At 24.8% G+C, this 20,443-nt stretch overlaps 1 protein-coding gene across 1 annotated transcript in view; it reads right to left on the bottom strand.

The window, feature by feature from the left end:
* The window catches only part of LOC117171422 (anaphase-promoting complex subunit 1), a 75,319-nt gene extending 55,674 nt beyond the window's left edge, over window positions 1-19,645 (bottom strand). The window contains exons 1-6 of the mRNA XM_033358735.1: window positions 19,494-19,645; window positions 19,194-19,337; window positions 14,449-14,766; window positions 11,842-11,912; window positions 11,636-11,748; window positions 8,234-8,497 (exon numbers count right to left, since the gene is read on the bottom strand). Of these exons, the coding sequence (XP_033214626.1) occupies window positions 8,234-8,497; window positions 11,636-11,748; window positions 11,842-11,912; window positions 14,449-14,766; window positions 19,194-19,337; window positions 19,494-19,517 (934 nt within the window). The 5' untranslated portion in view covers window positions 19,518-19,645. The remainder of the gene's footprint in view (window positions 1-8,233; window positions 8,498-11,635; window positions 11,749-11,841; window positions 11,913-14,448; window positions 14,767-19,193; window positions 19,338-19,493) is intronic.
* Window positions 19,646-20,443: the final 798 nt, after the last annotated feature.

Here is a 20,443-nt window from a genome sequence, read left to right as displayed (position 1 = left end):
CAACGGCATCAGCCGGTAACGTTGTACACGAAAATGCGAACTCTCTAGAGCCTCGTCTAGTGGCCGCCAGGTTTCGTATTTTCGTGTACAACGTTACCGGCTAATGCCGTTGGAATTAATTGTTGAAATATATTTTTTTTACATCTTTTATTATTAAGCTTTGTACTTAAACGTAGTTTTCTTTCGGCTCTTGCATTTCTCAAAGTTTGAGACCGATATTTTATGTATAAAAAAAGTTCGAACGTTCAAAAAATGTTGAAGTTCAGAAAAAAGATGAAATAATTTTCAGTGAAGTTCCTACCAAAATGCAGTACCCAAACCCAAACGTACCCTATTGTACTCTAATATATTTCCCAAAGTTTCAGCTCGATATTTTATTTACAAAAAAAGTTCTAAGGTTCAAAAAAACATTCAGTGAACTGAGAAACTGTCGTCGGTAATATAGGTATTTAGCTGTGTCACATGCCCTTAAATTAAATTTTGTCTGACTATATATCATCTATTTTGCTCCTTCTCAGCGGAGCGAAGATCTTTTTTCGGAATAAAACTTAACTGAACAAATTTTTAATTCATAACTCCATCTAGTCTGAAAAGACGCTAAGAATTTCTGTTATTCTCTGATGATAAAAACTCATTCCTTGATAAATTGGAATTGTAACGACTGGTAAAATAATACGTGTATTTATGAAAAATGATCCTTTCACCAGACCGGTAATCGGAAGTTCTGTGGTCCGTTTCCCAGCGGAGCGAAGGAGAAGATCTTTTTTCAGAAAAAATTTAATTGAAAAAAAATATAATGATTTTCCTGCAATGAACTTCTTGTCATTTTTTGTGATTTTAGAAAAATCATTATAGAAAATCATTATCAGGGTCGCGATTCGGCGGACGATTTCAATTTCCCGGTCATTTTCCGGATAAGTTTTTCAATTTTTCCGGTCAACCAAAAGTAACATATTTATATTTGACGTAAAACGCAAACATTTATTTTAATTCAAAACGTTCGTTTTAAACATACTTTAACATATCAGAACAAAAAATTGCAAAGTAAATTACTTTTTAAACAAATACTTAAATTTGTCACTAAAAATATCAATCTTTAATAAAAAATGGAGTAGTTAAACTTTCAGTTGAAAAAACTTATTTTCAACCAACAGAAAACGGATTTTCAAAAAAAAAGAAGTTCAATTTTCAACCTAACTGATGAATTCTCAATAACAAATTAATTTTACAAAAAAAAAAGATAAATTGTCAACCAACACTTAAATAATTAAATTTTAAGTTAAAAAAATTAATGTTATGTCACGCAGACGAATTTTCAACCAAAACTATGGAATATTCAATTGGAATAAGTTACATTTTTAGTAAAAACTATACTTTTCAACAACAAAGAAACTATCTTTAAAAAAAATAATAACATTTTCAAACAAAGTTATGAGTTTTCAACTAAAATTGTAAATTTTGAACAGGAATAGTTGAATTTCATACCAGAAAGATGAATTTTAAAACAAAATGATGAATCATTTTTAACAAAAGATATTAACTTTCAAATTTTTCTGTTAAAAATCTAATTCTTGACAAACAAAAACGGATTTTAAATTAAATACTTTGATTTTCTACTGTCATAGTTAAATTGATTTCCAACCTAAAAGATGAATTTTCAACTAAAATTTTAAATATTCAACTGAAACACTTGCATTTTTAACAAACAAACAAATAATTTTTGAACAAGAAGATTAACTTGCACAGAAAAAAGGTAATTTTCTACAAAAGATCGATTTTTTAACAAAATACGTAAATTTTCAACGAAATATTTGAATTTTCAATTAAAAAATACCAATTTTCATCCAAATTGTTGAATTTTGAACCAGAAAAGATCAATGTAAAACCATGATGATTAATTTTCTATAAAAGAAGGACAATTTTTTACGAAGTAAATAAATTTTCAAACAAATAATTTAATTTTTAAATAAAAAAATATCATTCTTCAACCAAATAGTTTAATATTTATTTAAAAAAGATACATTTTCAACCAAAATAGAATATTTAAATATACGGATTAAAATTCTATTCATAACAACAACAAAAATGTATTTTCAGAAAAATAGTCCAATTTTCTACCTTGTAGGATTTCCAAAAGAAACAATATATTTCTAGTGAACTCGGAAAATAAATCAAATGAAATTCAAAATGATTTCTAAAGATTTCAAAAATTGTAAAGGACTCTAAGTTGATTACAGTAATTTCACAAGATTAAAGGATTTCAAAGACTTAAACATTTTTTAAAAAGAAATATAATGAATATGTCTATTTAAATCGAAATTCTAAAGAATTTCCATGGATTTTAAGAACTTTCGTCAGATTCCATAACAATTTTACGGCATTTTTAATATTTCCAAAATTTTCTGGGATTTCAAAGAACTTTGGAAATTAAATTAAATTTGAAGTGATCCCTATCGATTTCAAATATGTTAAAGGATTTTAAGGCATTGCAGAGAATTTCATAAGATTAAAGGATTTCCAAGATTTATATGAATTTAAAAGTTTTTCATAACAAGAGGTTTTAAGCTATTCAAAAGGATTTCAATACATTTCGAGAAAGACTTTTAAAAGGAAAACCTACATTTTGTTTTAAATTAGACCATGGTTATTTGCACCGGAATTTCGGTATGAATAGCCGGATTTTGTCAGAACAGACGATTCGTTTAAATTATTTGAAATTATTTTAAGTTTTAAATTGATTTTGCATCTTTTCAAAACCTCTTACATAAGTATCTAAAAATTACTCGAATTGTTCTGCAAATAATAAGTTTTCAATTGTTATTTATACATCAAAATTCAACAATTTCACTTACAAATTATTCATTTTTTAATTAAAACAATTAAAATCAGAACGTTCAAAGTTTAAAAGCTCCTTGAAATTTTAACGATTCAAGGTTTTCTATTTTTAAAATTTCAATTTCAAGTTATTTACATTTTTTTATGACTAAGGCTTTTAAATTGAAACAGTTTAATTTTCAACGTTGAATTCTGGAAATTCTTAAATTTTGAACGGATCAAATAAAAATGCTTTCATCCAAAAATTTCAAATTCAAACGCTTTTAATCGTCAATTGTTTTAGTCTTCCAAGACTGCATTTTAAAATTCTTTAAATTAAAAATGTACAGTCAAAAATAAAAATGACAGATTTTTCTTCTAAAATTTGTAAAATTCCCGGCCAAAAAATAAATTCACTATCATTTCCCGGTTTGTCGCAGTCTCTTTTGCTAACAAAATTCTCCAGCGAGTTCAGCTTTTTTTAAATTTGTCTTTTCTAGTTGAAAAATTGACTACTTGGTTGAAAGTTGACACCCTGTGTTAAAAAATCAGTTGATTGGTTAAATATTCGTAATTTTAGTTGAAAATATATCTTTTTGTTTGAAAATTTAACTATTTTTTTTTCAAATGCGTATTCTTTGAGGGGTGATATTCAGATATTTTGGTATAAAATTCAACTATTTTGTTGAAAATTAACTTTTTTTGTGAAAATTAATATTTTCTCTATTGAAACTTCAAGAATTTGTTTTGAAAATTCATGTATTTTGTCAAAATTTCAACTATATTGATAGAAAGTTCAACTAACTGGTTGAAAAATAACGAAGATTTTTGTTTAACATTCAACTCTTTTTATGAAAAGTGTTGATCATGGTTGAGCAATTCACCTCTTTTGTCAAACAAACTTCTGCAGAGGGTTTCGCGTTTTTTTGTTGTTGCAAATTTTTTTCTGGTTGAAAATTTAACTACTTGGTTGAAAGTTGATCTCCTTTGTTAAAAAATCAGTTGCTTGGTTAAAGATTCATCATTTTAGTTGAAAATTTATCTTTTTGGTTGAAAATTTAACTGTTTTGTTGAAAATTCAACTATTTGGTTGAAAATTTACTTCTTATTGTTGAAAATTATTATTTTCGACATGAACCTTCAACCATTTGGTTTAAAATTCATGTATTTTGTTAAAAATTCAACTATTTTGGTAGAGAGTCCAAATTGGTTGAAAAGTAACTTTTTTGTTGAAAATCCGTCCCTTTGGCTTGAAAATTCATATCCTCCGGTGAAAGAAATTTCATATTTTTGCTTAAAAATACAACCGTTTGATTAAAAAATTAATAAAAAATATGAATAAAAAATCTGATTATAACTGATGCTTTTTAAATGATTTAAAGAAATGAATGATCGTCTTAGTTATTTTGATTTTTAAATTAAAAAATTAAGGGAGTTAAAGAAGTAGCGTTTTAGGTAACTTGAAGTTACCATTTTTTTTAATTTTTCCATATTTACACATTTTTTAGGTACGCTGAATTTTATCAGGATGTAAAAAAAAATTCTTAAAATTCATGGGAAATTTTTAAATGATTGTTTTGTAAGGAATTTCAAGTGAAAATCGAAAAAGGATCACACAACGTTTTGAATTATTTCCTAAAATCTTTAAAAAGTGTGAAAGATTTTTACGTAAAATTTTGCCATATTGCATAATTTTAGAAAAAATTTGAGTAAGTTTAAGAGATATTCAAAAGTTTGGAAACGATGCAAAAATAATTAAAACTTGTAAAGATTTTTTCAGAATTTTTTGAAGGTTCACGAAAATGAAAGACATTTTTTCAGGTTCCTAAGAAAAATTAAAATAATTTTTAATTTCGAAAAATTAATTTTGAAACTATTATTTTAAAAAAATTTTAGAAGATTTCAAAAATAGTCAAAGAAGAACTTTAAGAGAAAATTGAAAAAGGTTTTTAAACATAACAAACGATTTCCTAAGACTTCTAAAAATAGTTTAGAAGATTTTAGAGCAAAATGTTTCAATTTAGTAAGATTGCAATATAAAACCGAACAAAAATTGGGTAAATTTAAGAAATATTTTGTAGAATTTAAAAGAATTTCCAAACATTTCAAGGAATTCAATATTTTCAGGAATTTAAGACGTTTTAAATAGATTACAAATATTTCAAAACTCGGAAACATTTTCGAAAATGTATCAAATATTTCTTGATTCCTTCCCAACTTTTAAAAGTTCTAAACATCTTTTAAAAGGACTCGAATTTTTCATAATGTTTTGTAAAATTTTATATTATTAAAAGAATCCTTTAAAATTTTCTAGATTCTTTTTTGATAAGCCTGAAGTATTTAAAAATCTTTTAAATTTTCTCAAGAATCTTATGAAAATTATATTTACATAAATTTAAAAAGAAGGTGATAATACTTATTTTCTTGTTCTCAATTCTCACAATTTAATTTTAACATAGATTTATTATAACACTTCGAAAAATAATTTTCGATTAATTTGAGTGTTGTCAAAGATAAAAAATATCCGTTAATGGTCTTTTTTTAAAAGTGACATACAAATTTTAAAATATTTTAGCTTCGCTACAGATTCTAATTGATTAAAAAAATATCACATTTAAGAGTTCGTCATTTCATTCTAATAGAAAACAATATTTTAGGAGTTATCATATCACTTGTTTATCATCTATAGATAAAATAATTATATTTATTATACAGTAGCATTATATTTTAAAACGACAATACAAAAAAAAATTAGTTCTTCATGACTATATTTAAAAAGTATTTGAATATCCGGGGCTAACACAAAATAACGAAAAAAATTTAAGTTTGACGAAATTTAAAATTTGACGAAAATAATTAATAAATTACTTATTAATCATCAATTAAATTGTTTGCCTGATTTAATATTATATTAACACCTCATAAAATAATAATCAATTAACTATGTTCAGCAGTTTTAAATTTGAAGAATTGAAATATTTGTGGAAATTTACTAATTCGTTTATTTTAAAAGTCGGTTTTGAACTCGGTGAATTTTAGTTTCGGATATTTTTAAATTCGGGATTTTATTTTTTGTCAATTAAATATATTTTCGTTATTTGAAATTTAGAAAATTTTATAATTTGATAATAATATATATGTTTGGCATTTTTTTATTCATTTGTGTACATATTATTGATTTTCTAATTATTTTTAATACGTTCTGAATATTCATGCAATTTGTTTGTTCGAACGGTGACGAGTTTGTCTTTTTTATTTTGAAGTTTACCTGCTTTAGCAGAAATTAAATTTTTTTATAAATATGAAACTGTTTGGTTAGAAATTAATCTATTATACCAATTTCTTAAAAACTTAACTCTTTCGTAGAAAATTTACTTTTTGTTAAAAATTTATATTTTGGTGTTAAAAAACGAACTGAAATATTTTCTGGATGAAAGTTCAACTTGTGAAAAAAAAAAATTGTTTTTTATTACAAATTCATCTGTTTCAGTACAAAATTGATCTTTTTTCGATTAGAATGCAACTATTTGGTAGAGAATTTAATTATTTTGTTAAAAATTCATCCATTTTGTTTGAAAAAATTTATCTTTTTGGATTGAAGATTCAATTTTTTTTGTAGAAACTTATTTTTTCGTTACAAAAATTCAATATTTGATGTAACTGAGTTAACTGGAATCTTTTTTGGATGAAAACTCAACATTTTCTGTAATAAAAAATTCTGCTTTAAGATAAATTTCTTATTTTTGGATAAAAATACAACTATTTGCTAGAGAATTCAATATTTCTGTTAAGTCATACTTTTTGGCTAAAAATTCGTGTTTTTGTATTAAAAATTCAATTTTTTGGTAGAAAATAATTTCTTGTTGAAAAGTTTATAGTTTGATCGTGAAAACTCGACTAAAATCTTTTTCAACAAAAAATTGATTCAACTATTTTTTTGAAAAGCTATCTTTTTGATTTAAAACTTCATCTGTTATCGAAGAAATTTCATTTTTTGTATGAAAATGCAACTTTTTGGTTAAAAATCGTTCTTCTTTGCTTGACAATTCAACTAATTTGTTTAAAACATTTGGTTGTATCGCTTTGTTAAGAAATCACTTTTTTTTGTTAAAAATTTATATTATAAGTTGAATGGTTATGTCGTTGGTTAAAAGTTTAATTTTTTTTTCATTATTCTTTTTTAATTGAACATTCAACTACTTGGGACAAAGTTAAAATACATTGTGACATTTTTTTATTGAAGGCTTATGTCTGGTTGAAAATGTAACTGTTTAGTGGAAAATACTTCTTTTTTTATTAGAATTCATTTTTTAACAGAAAATGTAACTTTTCCATTTTTTTAAGATTGATATTTTTTAGTTAAAAATTTGCGTTTTTTTGTTATAGAAGATAATTTATTAGTTTAAAATTTCCTTTCTTTGCATACAAATGCATCGATTTCGTGGAAAATTAACTTTTTGTTGAACAGTTATATTTTTGGTTGAAAAATTGAATTTTTGTAAAGAAAATCTGTCTTCTGTTTTGAAGGCTCAATAATTTAGATAAACTTTTATTTGTTTTTTTTTAGTGAAAAATCTTTGTTTGTTGGAAATTCGTCTTTTTGGTTAAATTTTTTTTTCTTTGTATAAATTTCATTCTTTTTTTACTAAAATATAAACTATGACACTTTTTCGTTGACAATTTGTCTTTCTAGGTTGAATATTCAACTATTTTGTTAAAAATTGAATTATTTTGTTGAAAATTCCAGTATTTTGTTAGAGTTTCTTTTAAAATAGAAAAACATTTTTTTTTAAATAAATTAATACATTTGAAAATTTTAAATTTGTATATGAAACACTGTTTTATTCCGCTTATAAAATATTCCATGGTAAAAATATAATATTAAAATGCTGGTACTTGAATATTAATGATTTGAAGTGAAAAATTAGTCGAAAAAACCGAGAATTTTGAAAATGTCACGCGTCTAAGTTCTCTGGAAATGGAGTCTTCTTATTCTATTTCGTGGTATTTATTATAGAGTTTCAGTCTATCAGTGTTAAATGATTAATGAGCTACTGCTTTGCATATTTTAAATTCCTGAATATGTCTGAGCTAGAAAATAATTTATATTCAACCTTTGATATTACCTGAACAATAAAAATATTTTTTTAAATCATAAAGTCTCTTAAATTCTTTTAAATTCTCCTAAATTCTGTCATATTCTCGGTTATATAACCTGAACTGAAATTCTCGGGAATTTAAGAACTCTAAGAACAAAGTTACTACTAGCGCCGCCGCACGGCCGTTTTCAAATCTCGTGACACATTTTTTGCATTGGTCAATACAGTGGAAGCACCCACCTGCTTACAATCTAGCGTACACCAGAAATTCAAGTGAATTAACCCTTCGAATTAAAACTTGTCTAATGAATGTAGCCTACCAAAGAGACTCAGAGCTTTGTTGGCAACACTTCTGTTCAGGGAAGCGTTGCTTCCGATATATTTAGGAGAACTCGTAGAGTAATTGAATAAACTCGGGGTGGTGTCGCTGCTTCCACAAACAATCTGGCATTCTTCTGCAGTTGCTTTCCGTATTTTGTATACGGAGTGCAATCCCGTTTTTGTATCGTATAGTACAGCCAGAGAAGGCTCAGAATTCGTAAAGACAAACTTCAGAGTCGAATCGCACATATATGATATACTTCCTGAAATTATTAACAAAATTTTCATATTTTCGAAAATGCAGGCCTCGGACTAGCTTCAGAGATCAGAAATAGTTTAAATAGTGTCAGAAATGTTTAAATATAGTGTCAAAATAGTATCATAAGATGTTTCAAGTATTAAAAAGGGACCAATAAGAAAATCCAAATATTTTTAAGTGAAAAGTCCAATATTAAATTTTTTGTTAAGAATTCATATTTTTGAATTAAAATTTTTATTATTTGGTTCTAAATTGCATGATTTGGTTGAAAATGTAACTGTTTTGTTAAAAATTCGTCTTTTTGGCTCGAAGATTTAACAATTTTATTGCATTTTTTTATTATTTGGTTGAATATTCAACTGTTTTGTTAAAAAATCTTTTTTTTAATCGAAAATTCAACAATTTTTTTGCATTTTTTTATTATTTGTTTAAAAATTCATCGGTTTTGTTAAAAATTAGTATTTTCGAATCGAAAATTCAACAATTTTATTGCATTTTTTTTATTTGGTTCTAAATTGCATTATTTGGTTGAAAATTCAACAACTTTATTGCATTTTTTTTTTATTTGGTTCTAAATTGCATTATTTGGTTAAAAATTCAACTGTCTTGTTAACAATTCTTCTTTTTGGCTCGAAAATTCAACAATTTTATTGCATTTTTTTGTTATTTGTTTGAAAATTCATCTGTTTTGTTAAAAATTCGTATTTTTGAATCGAAAATTCCACAATTTTATCGCATTTTTTTATTATTTGGTTCTAAATTGCATTATTTGGTTGAAAATTCAACTGTTTTGTTAAAAATTCGTATTTTTGAATCGAAAATTCAACAACTTTATTGCATTTTTTTATTATTTGGTTCTAAATTGCATTATTTGGTTGAAAATTCAAGTGTTTTCTTAAAAATTAGTATTTTTGAATCGAAAATTCAACCACTTTATTGCATTTTTTATTATTTTTATTAAAACGTAACCTTTTTCAGTTGAGAATGAACTTTTTGGATAAAAATGGACATTTTTGGGTTGCAAATTGAACGGATGTGTAAAATATTTTACAGCTTGTTAGAAAATTTAACTATTTTGTTGAAAATTTAACTGATTTTTCCTAAATTGACTTTTTCTTGAAAATTGATATTCCGGGGTTAAAATTTGCATTGTTTTATAAAAAAACTTATTTTTTTTTGCCATGAAAATTCAACAATTTGTTATAAAATTCAACTATTTGGTACAAAATTAAACTATTTTGTAGAAAATTTATCGTTGGCTTCAAACTTTTTTCTCCTTAATGGAAAATTTAACCACTTAATTTCTGGCTAAATTTAGATCTGTTTTAGTTTAAAAATTAAAAATTTAGTTTTAAAAAATGTTTAGAAACCAAAAAAAAATATAAACTATAAATTAATCAAATAATATTTGGAATAAACATCACATCCACTTTTCAAACTATTTAGTTAAAAATGTATGTATTTTCTCGAAAATACGACTGTTTCGTTAAAAATTGACATTTTTGGGATACAAATTTAGAAAATTTAACAATTTGGTAAAAAGACTTGACTATTTGGTAGAAAATTGATTATTTTTGTTGAAAATTCGTGTTTTTGTGTTAGAAAATATCATTGTTTTAGTTGAGAATTCACGTAACTGTTTTATTCAGAATTCTTATTGGTTGTTTCAAAAATAATTTTTTTAATTTGAAATTAAAATCTTTTTTGTGAAAATATCAGCTAATACATTTTTTGTTGAAAATTCATCATTTTAGTTTCAAAATTCAATTCTGTTCAACTTTAATAGAAGTTCATTTTTTTAGTTTAAGGTTCATAATTTTAGTTGAAAATTCATTTCTTTAAATTAAAGATTATTTTATTTAAATGAACGTTTAACTAGTTTTTTTTAATCCAAATAATTTTTTGTAAATTAACTTTTTCATGAAAATTGACATTTTTACGTTGAAAATTCAATAGTCTTAGAGAAAATTAAACAATTGGTAAAAAGCTTAAATATTTTATTGAAAATTTATGAATTTCGTTAAAAATTGGTGTTTTTCTTTGGGTAGAAATTCTAACAGTTTTAGCTGAGGATTCAAGTAACTGTTTTGTTGAAAATTTATCTTAATTGATCAAAACTAACTGTTTTGTTTTAAATTAAAATATGTTTTTGTTGAAATATCAACTAATACATTTTTTGTTAAAAATTCATCTCTTCGATTGAAAGATGAACTACTTTCATAAAAGTTCATTTTTTTGGTTTAAAATTCATAATTTAAGCTGAATATTCGTTCTTTTATTAAAAATTAATTTTTTTAACCGAATGTTTAACTATTTTTTTTTTTTTGAAAATTCAAGTGATTTGCTGTAAATTAATTTTTTGTTGAAAATTAATATTTTCGAGTTAAAAATTCAACTGTTTTATAGAAAATGTATCTATTTGGCTTGAAAATTCAACTATTTGGTTTGAAAATTCAACTGTTTGGTTAAAACTTGATGTATTTTTATAATAATTCGTCTTTGTGGGTAGAAAATTAATCTTTTTGCTTGAAATTTTAACTTAATGGTTCAAAAGTCATGCATTTAATTAAAAGTTCATGTTCTTTGGCAGCAAATTTATCTTCTTGTTCTAAAATTGAACTATTTCATTAAAAATGAATACATTTCGATAAAAATTCATCTTTTTTGTAGAAAAATGTATGTATTTGATAAAAATTCACATCTCTTCTGGTTGCAAATTTAACTATTTGGTTGAATATTTAACTGCTTTGTTAAAAGCTTATCTTTTTGTTTTGAAATTTTAACATTTTAGATGAATCTTTTTTCTTTGTTGGCTGCGAAATCTTGGTCGAAAATTCGTCCTTTTTATTTAAAAATTAATCTCTTTTGGTAGTAAGTCAATCTTTTTTGTTAAAAATTCAACTCTTTTAATAGAAATGAATTCGTTTTGTTTATGAATTCAACTATTTTTCAGGATTAAAATATCAAATATTTTGGTTGATAATTCGGTTTTTTTTTAAATTTGAAATTCAACTACTTGGTTAAACTACTTTGTTAAATCATCAGAAATAGTAAGATTTTATCCCCCAAAAAGCGTGAAATAGTGTCAATAGTGTGGCGAATCCTAGGCCTGCAAAATAAAATATTTATCGAAAATTTTTACCATGTTTTATGAGCAGAGGACAAATTTCATCTAAAGGGTGCATTAGAGAAAATGCGACTGGTAAATAACTCTCGGTATGTGAAAGGGCTCTGCTGATTTCCAAAGACGTGTACCTAGATTATAATTTAGATATTTTAATCGTAAATTATGATATAGAGTAACCTCACGAAAAGACTAAAGAAATAATATAAAGAATTAATTTCTACCTAGAGGAAGGAATCGAAACTTCAGACTTTTCGAGTAATAGTCCAAATTTTGTTGGCCATACAGCAGATACCTAAAAAAGATTGATATCTTTAGGATGAGAAATGTAAATGCAACCTTAATTCACAGGGATCACAGCGGACTACGTTTATTATTAAATAATTATTAAAAACTAATAAGTGTAGCTAGTAATTTTTTTGAAATTTTTTTTTGTTATTTATCCATAGGTTTATAAAATTTGTTGAACACTTCAGCATTTTCTACTGATAAGATACATCAGCAAAAAATTGAAACAGATCAAACCATAAATAATAAAAAATAGTTAAATAGAATTTAAAAACTCTCATTTTTTAATAAGTATGCTAGAAGAAAATCTGTAAAACACGAAAATGAATATTTAAAATATCTATTTTCTTTGTTTATGTTTCCTTACATTTTAAAACTTTTTTTTAAATTTATTTTTAACAGTTAAAAGCTCCCATATGTTCAAAAAACATTACTATCTACGAAAATAACAAAATTATTATGTAGGCACCAATTTTTCAAATACGCAATTTGCTAAAATGTAAAACCAAGCCATAATATTCAACAATTTGGTTAAAAACTACACTATTTTGTTGAAAAGTTATCTTTTTTAGATGAATTAAACCGTTTTTTTTTAAATTTAAAATAAGAATATTTCTTGGTTGTAATATTAATCATTATATTTTTCTTTGAGAATTCAACTTTTTTGCTTGACAATTTTATTATTAAGTTGATATTATTATTATTATTTGATTGAAAATTCAACGATTTTATTGAAAGTTTATCATTTTTGGTTGAAAATTCAATCATTTGTTTGACAATTTTTTTTTTTTTTTGCGGTAAAACCTCTTTTGGTTGGGAATACAACTTTTTTGTTAAAATTTCGACATGTTCGTTTGAAAATCTATCTCCTTTTGTAGGAATTTCATTTTTTTTTGGTTACAATTGCAACGGTTTGGCTGAAAATTAATGTTTTGGTTGAGTATTCAACTATTCAATGAAAAATGCAAAAATATAGTTAACATTTGGTTGAAGATTCATGATTGTAGTTAAAAATTAATGTCTTTGGTTGAAAACTTAACTATTTTGTTAGAAAATACAACTATTTTGGGTGAAATTCACTTTTTTGGCTTAAAATTTATCATTTTGTTTTGAAAGTTCAACCATTTCCTACAAATTTGGTCTTTTTGGCTTGAGAATTCAACAATTTGGTTACTTTTTTTCTACTTTCTTGATTGCAAAATCTGTTTTGCTTAAAAAAACATTTATTTAGTTAAAAAATTGTTTTTTTAAAAAAGAATTTAACTATTTTCAATTTAAAAATAAAATTAGTTTTTAGTTGAAATATCAAATATTACATTTTTTGTTGAGAATTAACTTTTTTGGTCGAAGACTTATAATATTAAATAAAAATTAAAAAATTGTAAGCATTATATTTCTCGATGATAATTCATCCTTTTTGTTCGATTTTTAGTTGAATTTTCAATATTCTAGTTGACACTTCATCTCTCAGGTTAAAAATTCGTCCAAAAAATCTCCTTATTTCGCATATTCTTAGAGCATTTTGGCCAGTGGATCCTGCTACATCTATAAATATACTTTTTTTTTGCAACAACAGAATTAATTTATTTTTCGGTTTGTCGATTGAATCATTAGCGATTGATTTGCTGTCGGAGATATCCTTCAAAATCTACAAAATTAGCAAATAAATCGTTTAGGAAATATTTTGAATTCGTGTCATCAAAAATAATCTATTTCAGAACGTTTTGTTTTCCAATTTCTTAAATTTATGTTCATGATTTTTAAAAAATGGATCGTTTTTTCAAAGGAAAAAATTGGGTAAAAATTCTCGATTTTAGGCATTTTAGGAGATTTTTCTAACTTAACCCTTAAAGGGCACACTTCCGTAAAATTACATAAAGAGCATACTGGGTGTTAGACACCCAAGGGTATTCAAACCTGTGCTGCGCCGATGATATTGAATAGTTTTTTTTACAAGAAAATTAATTAATTATGTTTAATCTATCTAGTTTAAAGAGGAACAGGTTTCATACCAGTTTTTGAAATTTAAAGTAGTTAAATAAAATACTTTTTGGAAAAAATTAAAAAATGACTTCTTTAACTCTAAAATTCATAACTTTTTAAGTTTTTGATATTTCTGCTTAATATTTTACCTGCATACTTTCGAGATACGGCACTTTAAAAATAAAATTATTCTTAGTGTTCGTTCCAAAAAAGGTATTTATACTGAAAAATAAAAGCTGTAATTCAATGAAAAATGAAACACCGTAATTTGCGTGATTAAACTATTGTATTGATCTTAAACTGCGTATAAAAATGATAAAAATCAAAATTATGTGAAGATGACATAGAAAAATAGGTTTTCATTTCATTTGTTAATCTCACGCCATATGTTCCATTTTCTTAAATTTGGTACGTTTTGTTAAAGCGCAAATAACTCACTGGGTGTTTAATACCCAGTATGCTCTGTAAGGGTTAATGAGGAAGAGGGAATTACGTAAAAAGCGGATGAACTGTGATCCCTGAATCTATCACTTAATTATTAATTACTATTGAATGCATACCTGAAACTGCAAACTCGAAACATAATCTTCACCAGTTTCGGTAAAAACTTTGAGAGTATAGGTATCAAGGAGGCAAATACAGTCGATTGTCTTTTCTGGGATATCTTCATCGTTGAAATCTTTACTTTTCGACAATTGTTCGAGAGTATACGTTCGAAATGAACACCAGGCGGCATGTTTTATGTCGTGTTCACACGTGTACGATTTTTGTAACACTCTTGTTGACTGACTACCTTTCGAATGAATCGCTACCTTTCCTGAGCAATAAAGTTCCTCTTCGCCATTCGTGCCATTGTCACGCACTAACCAAAATTCTTTCTGTATATAAATAAATTTCCAGTTTATATCGATGTGATTTTGATTAAACTGTACTTTCTGCGATGATAACTCAACATTATTATTTGTTAATATTATTCCAAAAAGCGCAATTTAAAAAATGCAGAATTAGCTTAAAAGAAAATCGAATCTAAATACTTCGTGTTTAAAATATGATCATTTTAAATTGGAAAACTTTTTATCAGAAGCTCTCCGAATTGAAAGATTCGGGATAATATTTTTTAACATTCGACCGATTCGGTAGAAAGGAGTTTAAATTGTGTAATTTCTAATTCGATGCGTTCAAAATTTAACAAGTTTATTTCTAATTGACAAATAGCACAATTTCAAAATTTTCAGAATTGAATAATTTCAGAATAGATTTTTTTGTAATGATATAAATTAAAATTCAAAGAAATTAAATTTGTACTATTTCTAATTAAAAGCGACCATAATTGAATGATTATAAATCTAAAACTTTTTAACTAAAATAGTTTTAGATTCGAAAAGATTAAACTTTAACAATTTGAAAATAAAAACTAAATTCAATGTCTCAAAATCGAAGCTTCTAAAGTTCTAGAATTTTAAACTGATTTATCAGACAAATTTTTCTTAATTGAAAAATTAAACTCACCGCTATTTTTCATTTTTGAACATTAAGAAATTTTCAATTACAAATTAAAAATACTCAACAATATATCAAATTCTTTAAATTATTTTGAAATTCTTTGAAACTTTTTAAAACTCTTGAAAATTCCCTGGAATTTTTTTAAATACCCACAAATTTTTAAAATCAATTGAAGTCACTTCAAATGACTGAAATATATTAAAAATATCGCGAGACATTTCGAATCCTTTCAAATCTTTTGAAAACATGTTCTATAAAATCGTTCTATATCTTCTGAAATTACAGAAAATTCTTTAAAATCCTATGAAAAATTGTTTAGAACCCTCAAAACCATTAAAATCCTTGCAAATCTTTTGAAAAACTTTTGAAATCACTTGAAACTTTTTAAAGCTCTCCAAAATATCTTGGAGGTTACAAAAATATAAGTAAATACCTGAAAATCTTTAAAATCCTTTAAATTATAGGAATTTATTAAAAATGTCTTGATATCTATTTAAATAACCGAAAATATTTCAAATGTTTTTTCAAAATGGTCAGGAAATAGCGTTATGTAATTTATGGATGGCCCCTTGAAAGGTTTTTTAATTCTCGGGTAGTTTTAAAAATACCTTAAGAGTTTAAAATCTGTTTGAACTGTTTCAAACTATTTAAATATAAGACAAATTCCTTTGCATTTTATAAATACCCTAAAGTATTTCAAATCCTTTGCGAATTTAAAAGAAAACTCTTGCAAAAAAATACCTCCTTTTAAAAAAAATCCTTGCAATTTTAAAAATACCGTAAAAGTTTCTACATCCGTTGAAAAAGCTTCAATTTATTGGAAACTATTTGAAATTCCTTGGAATCTTTTAAAATACCCTGAACTATTTAAAATACTTTAAAATTGGTTAAATCTTCTGAAAACTCCTTGTAATTTTAAAAAAGACCTTAAATTCTTTAAAATCCTTTGAAATAGCTTCAAATAATTTAAACCTATTAAAAGTTCTTTGAAAATATTGAACAAATTTTAATATACCAGATCCCTAGAGATCCCTTGACACTTTTTTAAGCCATTGAAAATACCTTGGACTTTAAAAATACCCTAAAAGCTTTAAAATCCTTTAGAATAGCTTCAAATGATTGAAATCTATTTAAAATTCCTCGGACTTTTTTAAATACCCTAAAATATTTAAAATCCCTTGAAATCCTTTAAAACTTTTTTAATCTTCTGAAAACTCCATGGATTTTAAAAAAATACCCTAAACTCTTTAAAATACTTTGGAATAGTTCAAAATGATTTAAATAAATTAAAAATTTCTTGGAAGTTTTTTAAATACCCTACAATATTCCAAATCCCTTGAAACATTTTTAAGCTATTGAAAGTACCTTGGAATTTTAAAAATACCCTAGAACCTTTAAAATCCTTTGGAATAGTTTAAAATTACTGAAATCTATTTAAAAGTCATTGGAATATTTTTAAATATCTTTAAATATTTAAAATACCCTAAAGTGGGTTTTAAATTCTTTGAAATTTTTTGAAATCCCTTAAAACTTTTGCAATCTCTTTAAAATTCCATGGACGTTTTAAAAATACTCTCAAATATTTAAAATTTTTATGGAATCCGTGCAAATGATTGAAATCTATTAAAAATTCCTTGGAATTTTTTTAAATACCTTCAAATGTTTCTAATCCTTTGAAATCCCTTGACAGTGTTTAAACTTCTCGAAAATTTCTAGGAATTTTTCAAAATCTTTAAAATACCTAGAAATTATTTAAATCTATTAAACATTTCTTGGAAGTTTTTAAATACCCTGAAATATTTCAAATTCTTTGAAAAATGTTGTTCAACTGTTGATGATTCATTCATTTTGTTTCAGAATCTTTGAAAATTTACAGTTTAAAAAAATCTAGAAACTTTTCAAATTTTAAATTATGTTTGAAATTTTCTTAAACTTTTAAGCATTTTTTTTATTTAGATTTTTTTTTTAATTTTTTAAATCTTGCAAAATTAAAAAAAAACTCCTTAAATATATTATTTTTTCAAATTTCTTCTGAATTATTAATTCATCAATTTTTATTTAGTCAGTACATTTCTTAGAAGTTTTTAAATACCCTGAAATATTTCAAATCCTTTGAAATCCCATTCAATTACTAAAATCAGTTGAAAATTTTTTTAAATACTCTGAAATATTTAAAAACCTTTAAAATCTTTAAAAATCCCTTGACATTTGTTTCAGTTCTTGAAAATTCACTTAAATAAAAAAAAAATCTTTAAGATCTTTTACAATACCATGAAATATTCGAATATCTTTGAAATCCTATGAAATGCGTCAATTCTTGTGTGAAAATTCTTTAAAATCGATTGAAATATTATAAAATTCCGTTAAATTACATTAAATCGGATGAAATATTCTGAAATCCTGTAAAAATTATTAGAATACCCTCGGACTTTTTAAAATCCTTTTAAGTCATTGAAATGTTCAGAAATCTGATATAATATTTGGAATCTCTTGATCTATCCTAAAATCTTATAGGTGCTATAAAATTGTTCCAAACTTTCCTTCAAATTTTTCAAAGCACTCTAAAATCTTTTAAATCCTTTGAAATATCTTAAAATAATTGAAATATATTCAAAATTTCACGGAAAATTGTTAAATACCCAAAAATATTTCCATTCCTTTATAATCTTTTGAAATCCTTTGAAACTTTAAAAATTTCCTTAAAATTTCTTAGACTTTTGAAAAATACTCTAAATCATTCCAATTTCCTCGAGTTCCTTCAAATGATTGAAATCTATTAAAAATTCCATGGAATTTTTTTAAATATCCTGAAATATTTTGGATTACCTTGACACTTTTTAAAGCTCTTTGAAATGTCTTGGAAGTTTAAAAATTTTTTTATTAAATTTCTAAATCCTTAACAAAAATTTTAAAGCTCTTAAAAATTCCATGGGCGTTTTAAAAATACTCAAAAATATTTCAAATCCTTTGGAAATTCTTAGCATAATTTAATTATTTGAATATTAGTAAATAACTAATTAGTGATTGAAATCTATTAAAAATTCCTTAAGATTTTTTTAATATCCTCAAATATTTAAAATTCTTTAAAATCTCTTAAAATTTGTAAATTTCTTTAAAATCATTTGGACATTTTAAAAATACTCTAAAATCTTTTAAATCTTCTGTAATGACTTTAAATGGTTGAAATATATAAAAAATTCCATGGAAAAATTTCTTAGAATCTTTTAAAATAACCTAAGACATTTAAACTCCTTTCAAATCCCTCGAAACTTTTTTAATTTCTTTAAAGTTTCTTAGACGTTTTAAAAATACTGTAATCTTTCAAATTTCGTGAAATGATTTATTTTTGTATCAGTAATTGAAATCGATTAAAACTTTCTTCGAATCTTTTTAAATATCCTAACATATTTAAAATCCCTTAAAACATTTGCAAGACTTTGAAAATTTTTTGGAAGTTATACAAATATCATAAATACCCTAAAGTCTTTAACATCCTTTGAAATCCCTTGGAACTGTTTAAAAACCTTAAAAATTCCTTGGAATTAAAAAAATGCATAAAAATCTTAAAAATCCTTTGAAATCTTTCAATATATTTAAAATTGCTTTGAAGCTTTAAAAATACTCTAAACTTGCGTAATGAATTCAACAGTGGTTAACCCATCGGTTCATTTATCCAAAGAGAAGTGATTAAAGTACAGAAATCCCATGACTTCAAATTTTGGTTCCAAAATCCCTGACTTTCCCTGATCAACAAAATTCCAGAATTTCCAGGTCCTCTTGAAAAAATTATATATGTACTTACAGGCGGTTTTTCAGAGATATTAACTTTGCTAAATTTCTGTAAAAGAACGCTGTCCTCCAGGAAAACCGGGTTATTTGATACAGGTTGACTGATCAGAGATCCAGGGTGTCTTGAGACCGTCTGACGTCCTCCTGGCACAAATTCCTTGAATATAAAAATAGATGTGTGTAACAATGATTTATTCAATACATTTGACAAAAGTATCACAGAAATATTCCAATTTCTTTCATTTGAAACGAGTTTTGTAAATACTGTCCAATTAGTCGGTTTAAAAAGTGAGGTTAGGTAACCTAAACTCACCAGTGGATCGGAGGCGGCAATCATTTTCTCCCTGGTATCATCCAGATTTGCAGAATTAATTTAATCTCTGGGTGTAGCTTAACTCTTTGAATCCTTTATCTCAGGAAAATTTCTGATAAACAGAAATCGGGCGAATTATTTACAGTTTAACAACAAAACTGCCCTGGACGCCGCCATTTTCAATTATAGACTAACCAATGCGCTTCATACCGGCGCTAAAATTGAAACATTTTAAAAAGTGGCAATATTTATTTATATTATTTATTAAAAAGTAGAATGGCCGTTTTGATCAAGGAAAAAATTTGACAGTTTTTTCGGGTACACAAACTTTCGTAACGGTAATTGAAATTAAAAGACTCGAATTCTTGAAGCTAACCAATTTTTCATTTGAAGTTACAAAAACTAAACAGCAAATTAAAAAACACAAATTGGAACGCTTGAATTTTAAGCTTTTAAAAACTGCAATATTCAGATTTAAAAATTTGCAATGCTCTAAATTGCAGAATGAATCAATAAATTGATCAATTTTCAATTATACCATTTCAAGCAATTGCAATTTAGAAACATAAAAAATTGAACCATTATACTTTTATTTACTGAACACTTTTTATATTTAGAAGTTAAATTATCATAATTTAAAGCTGTTCCAAGTTAATAATGGTTCAATTGTTATTTACATATGAAAATTTATTTTCATTTTAAAATCTTTTTAATTACTCTCTAAGAATTATATTTTAAAAAAAAGCAATTCAAAATTTTCCCAGTAATCTTAAGAAAAATTTTTTCATTGCCTCGAAACGGTTTCAAAATTCTTTAAAAGCTTTAAAATTTTTTTTCAGAATCTTTAGAAATCTATATTTGGAACAAATTTGCAATCTTACATTTTAAATTATGTTAGAAAATTTTCTTAAACTACTAAGCATATGTATATTTTTTTATTCTTTGAATTT

This window comes from Belonocnema kinseyi, chromosome 4 (assembly GCF_010883055.1).
Source record: "Belonocnema kinseyi isolate 2016_QV_RU_SX_M_011 chromosome 4, B_treatae_v1, whole genome shotgun sequence".
NCBI lineage: Eukaryota > Metazoa > Arthropoda > Insecta > Hymenoptera > Cynipidae > Belonocnema > Belonocnema kinseyi.
This window is presented reverse-complemented; position numbering and strand designations above follow the sequence as displayed.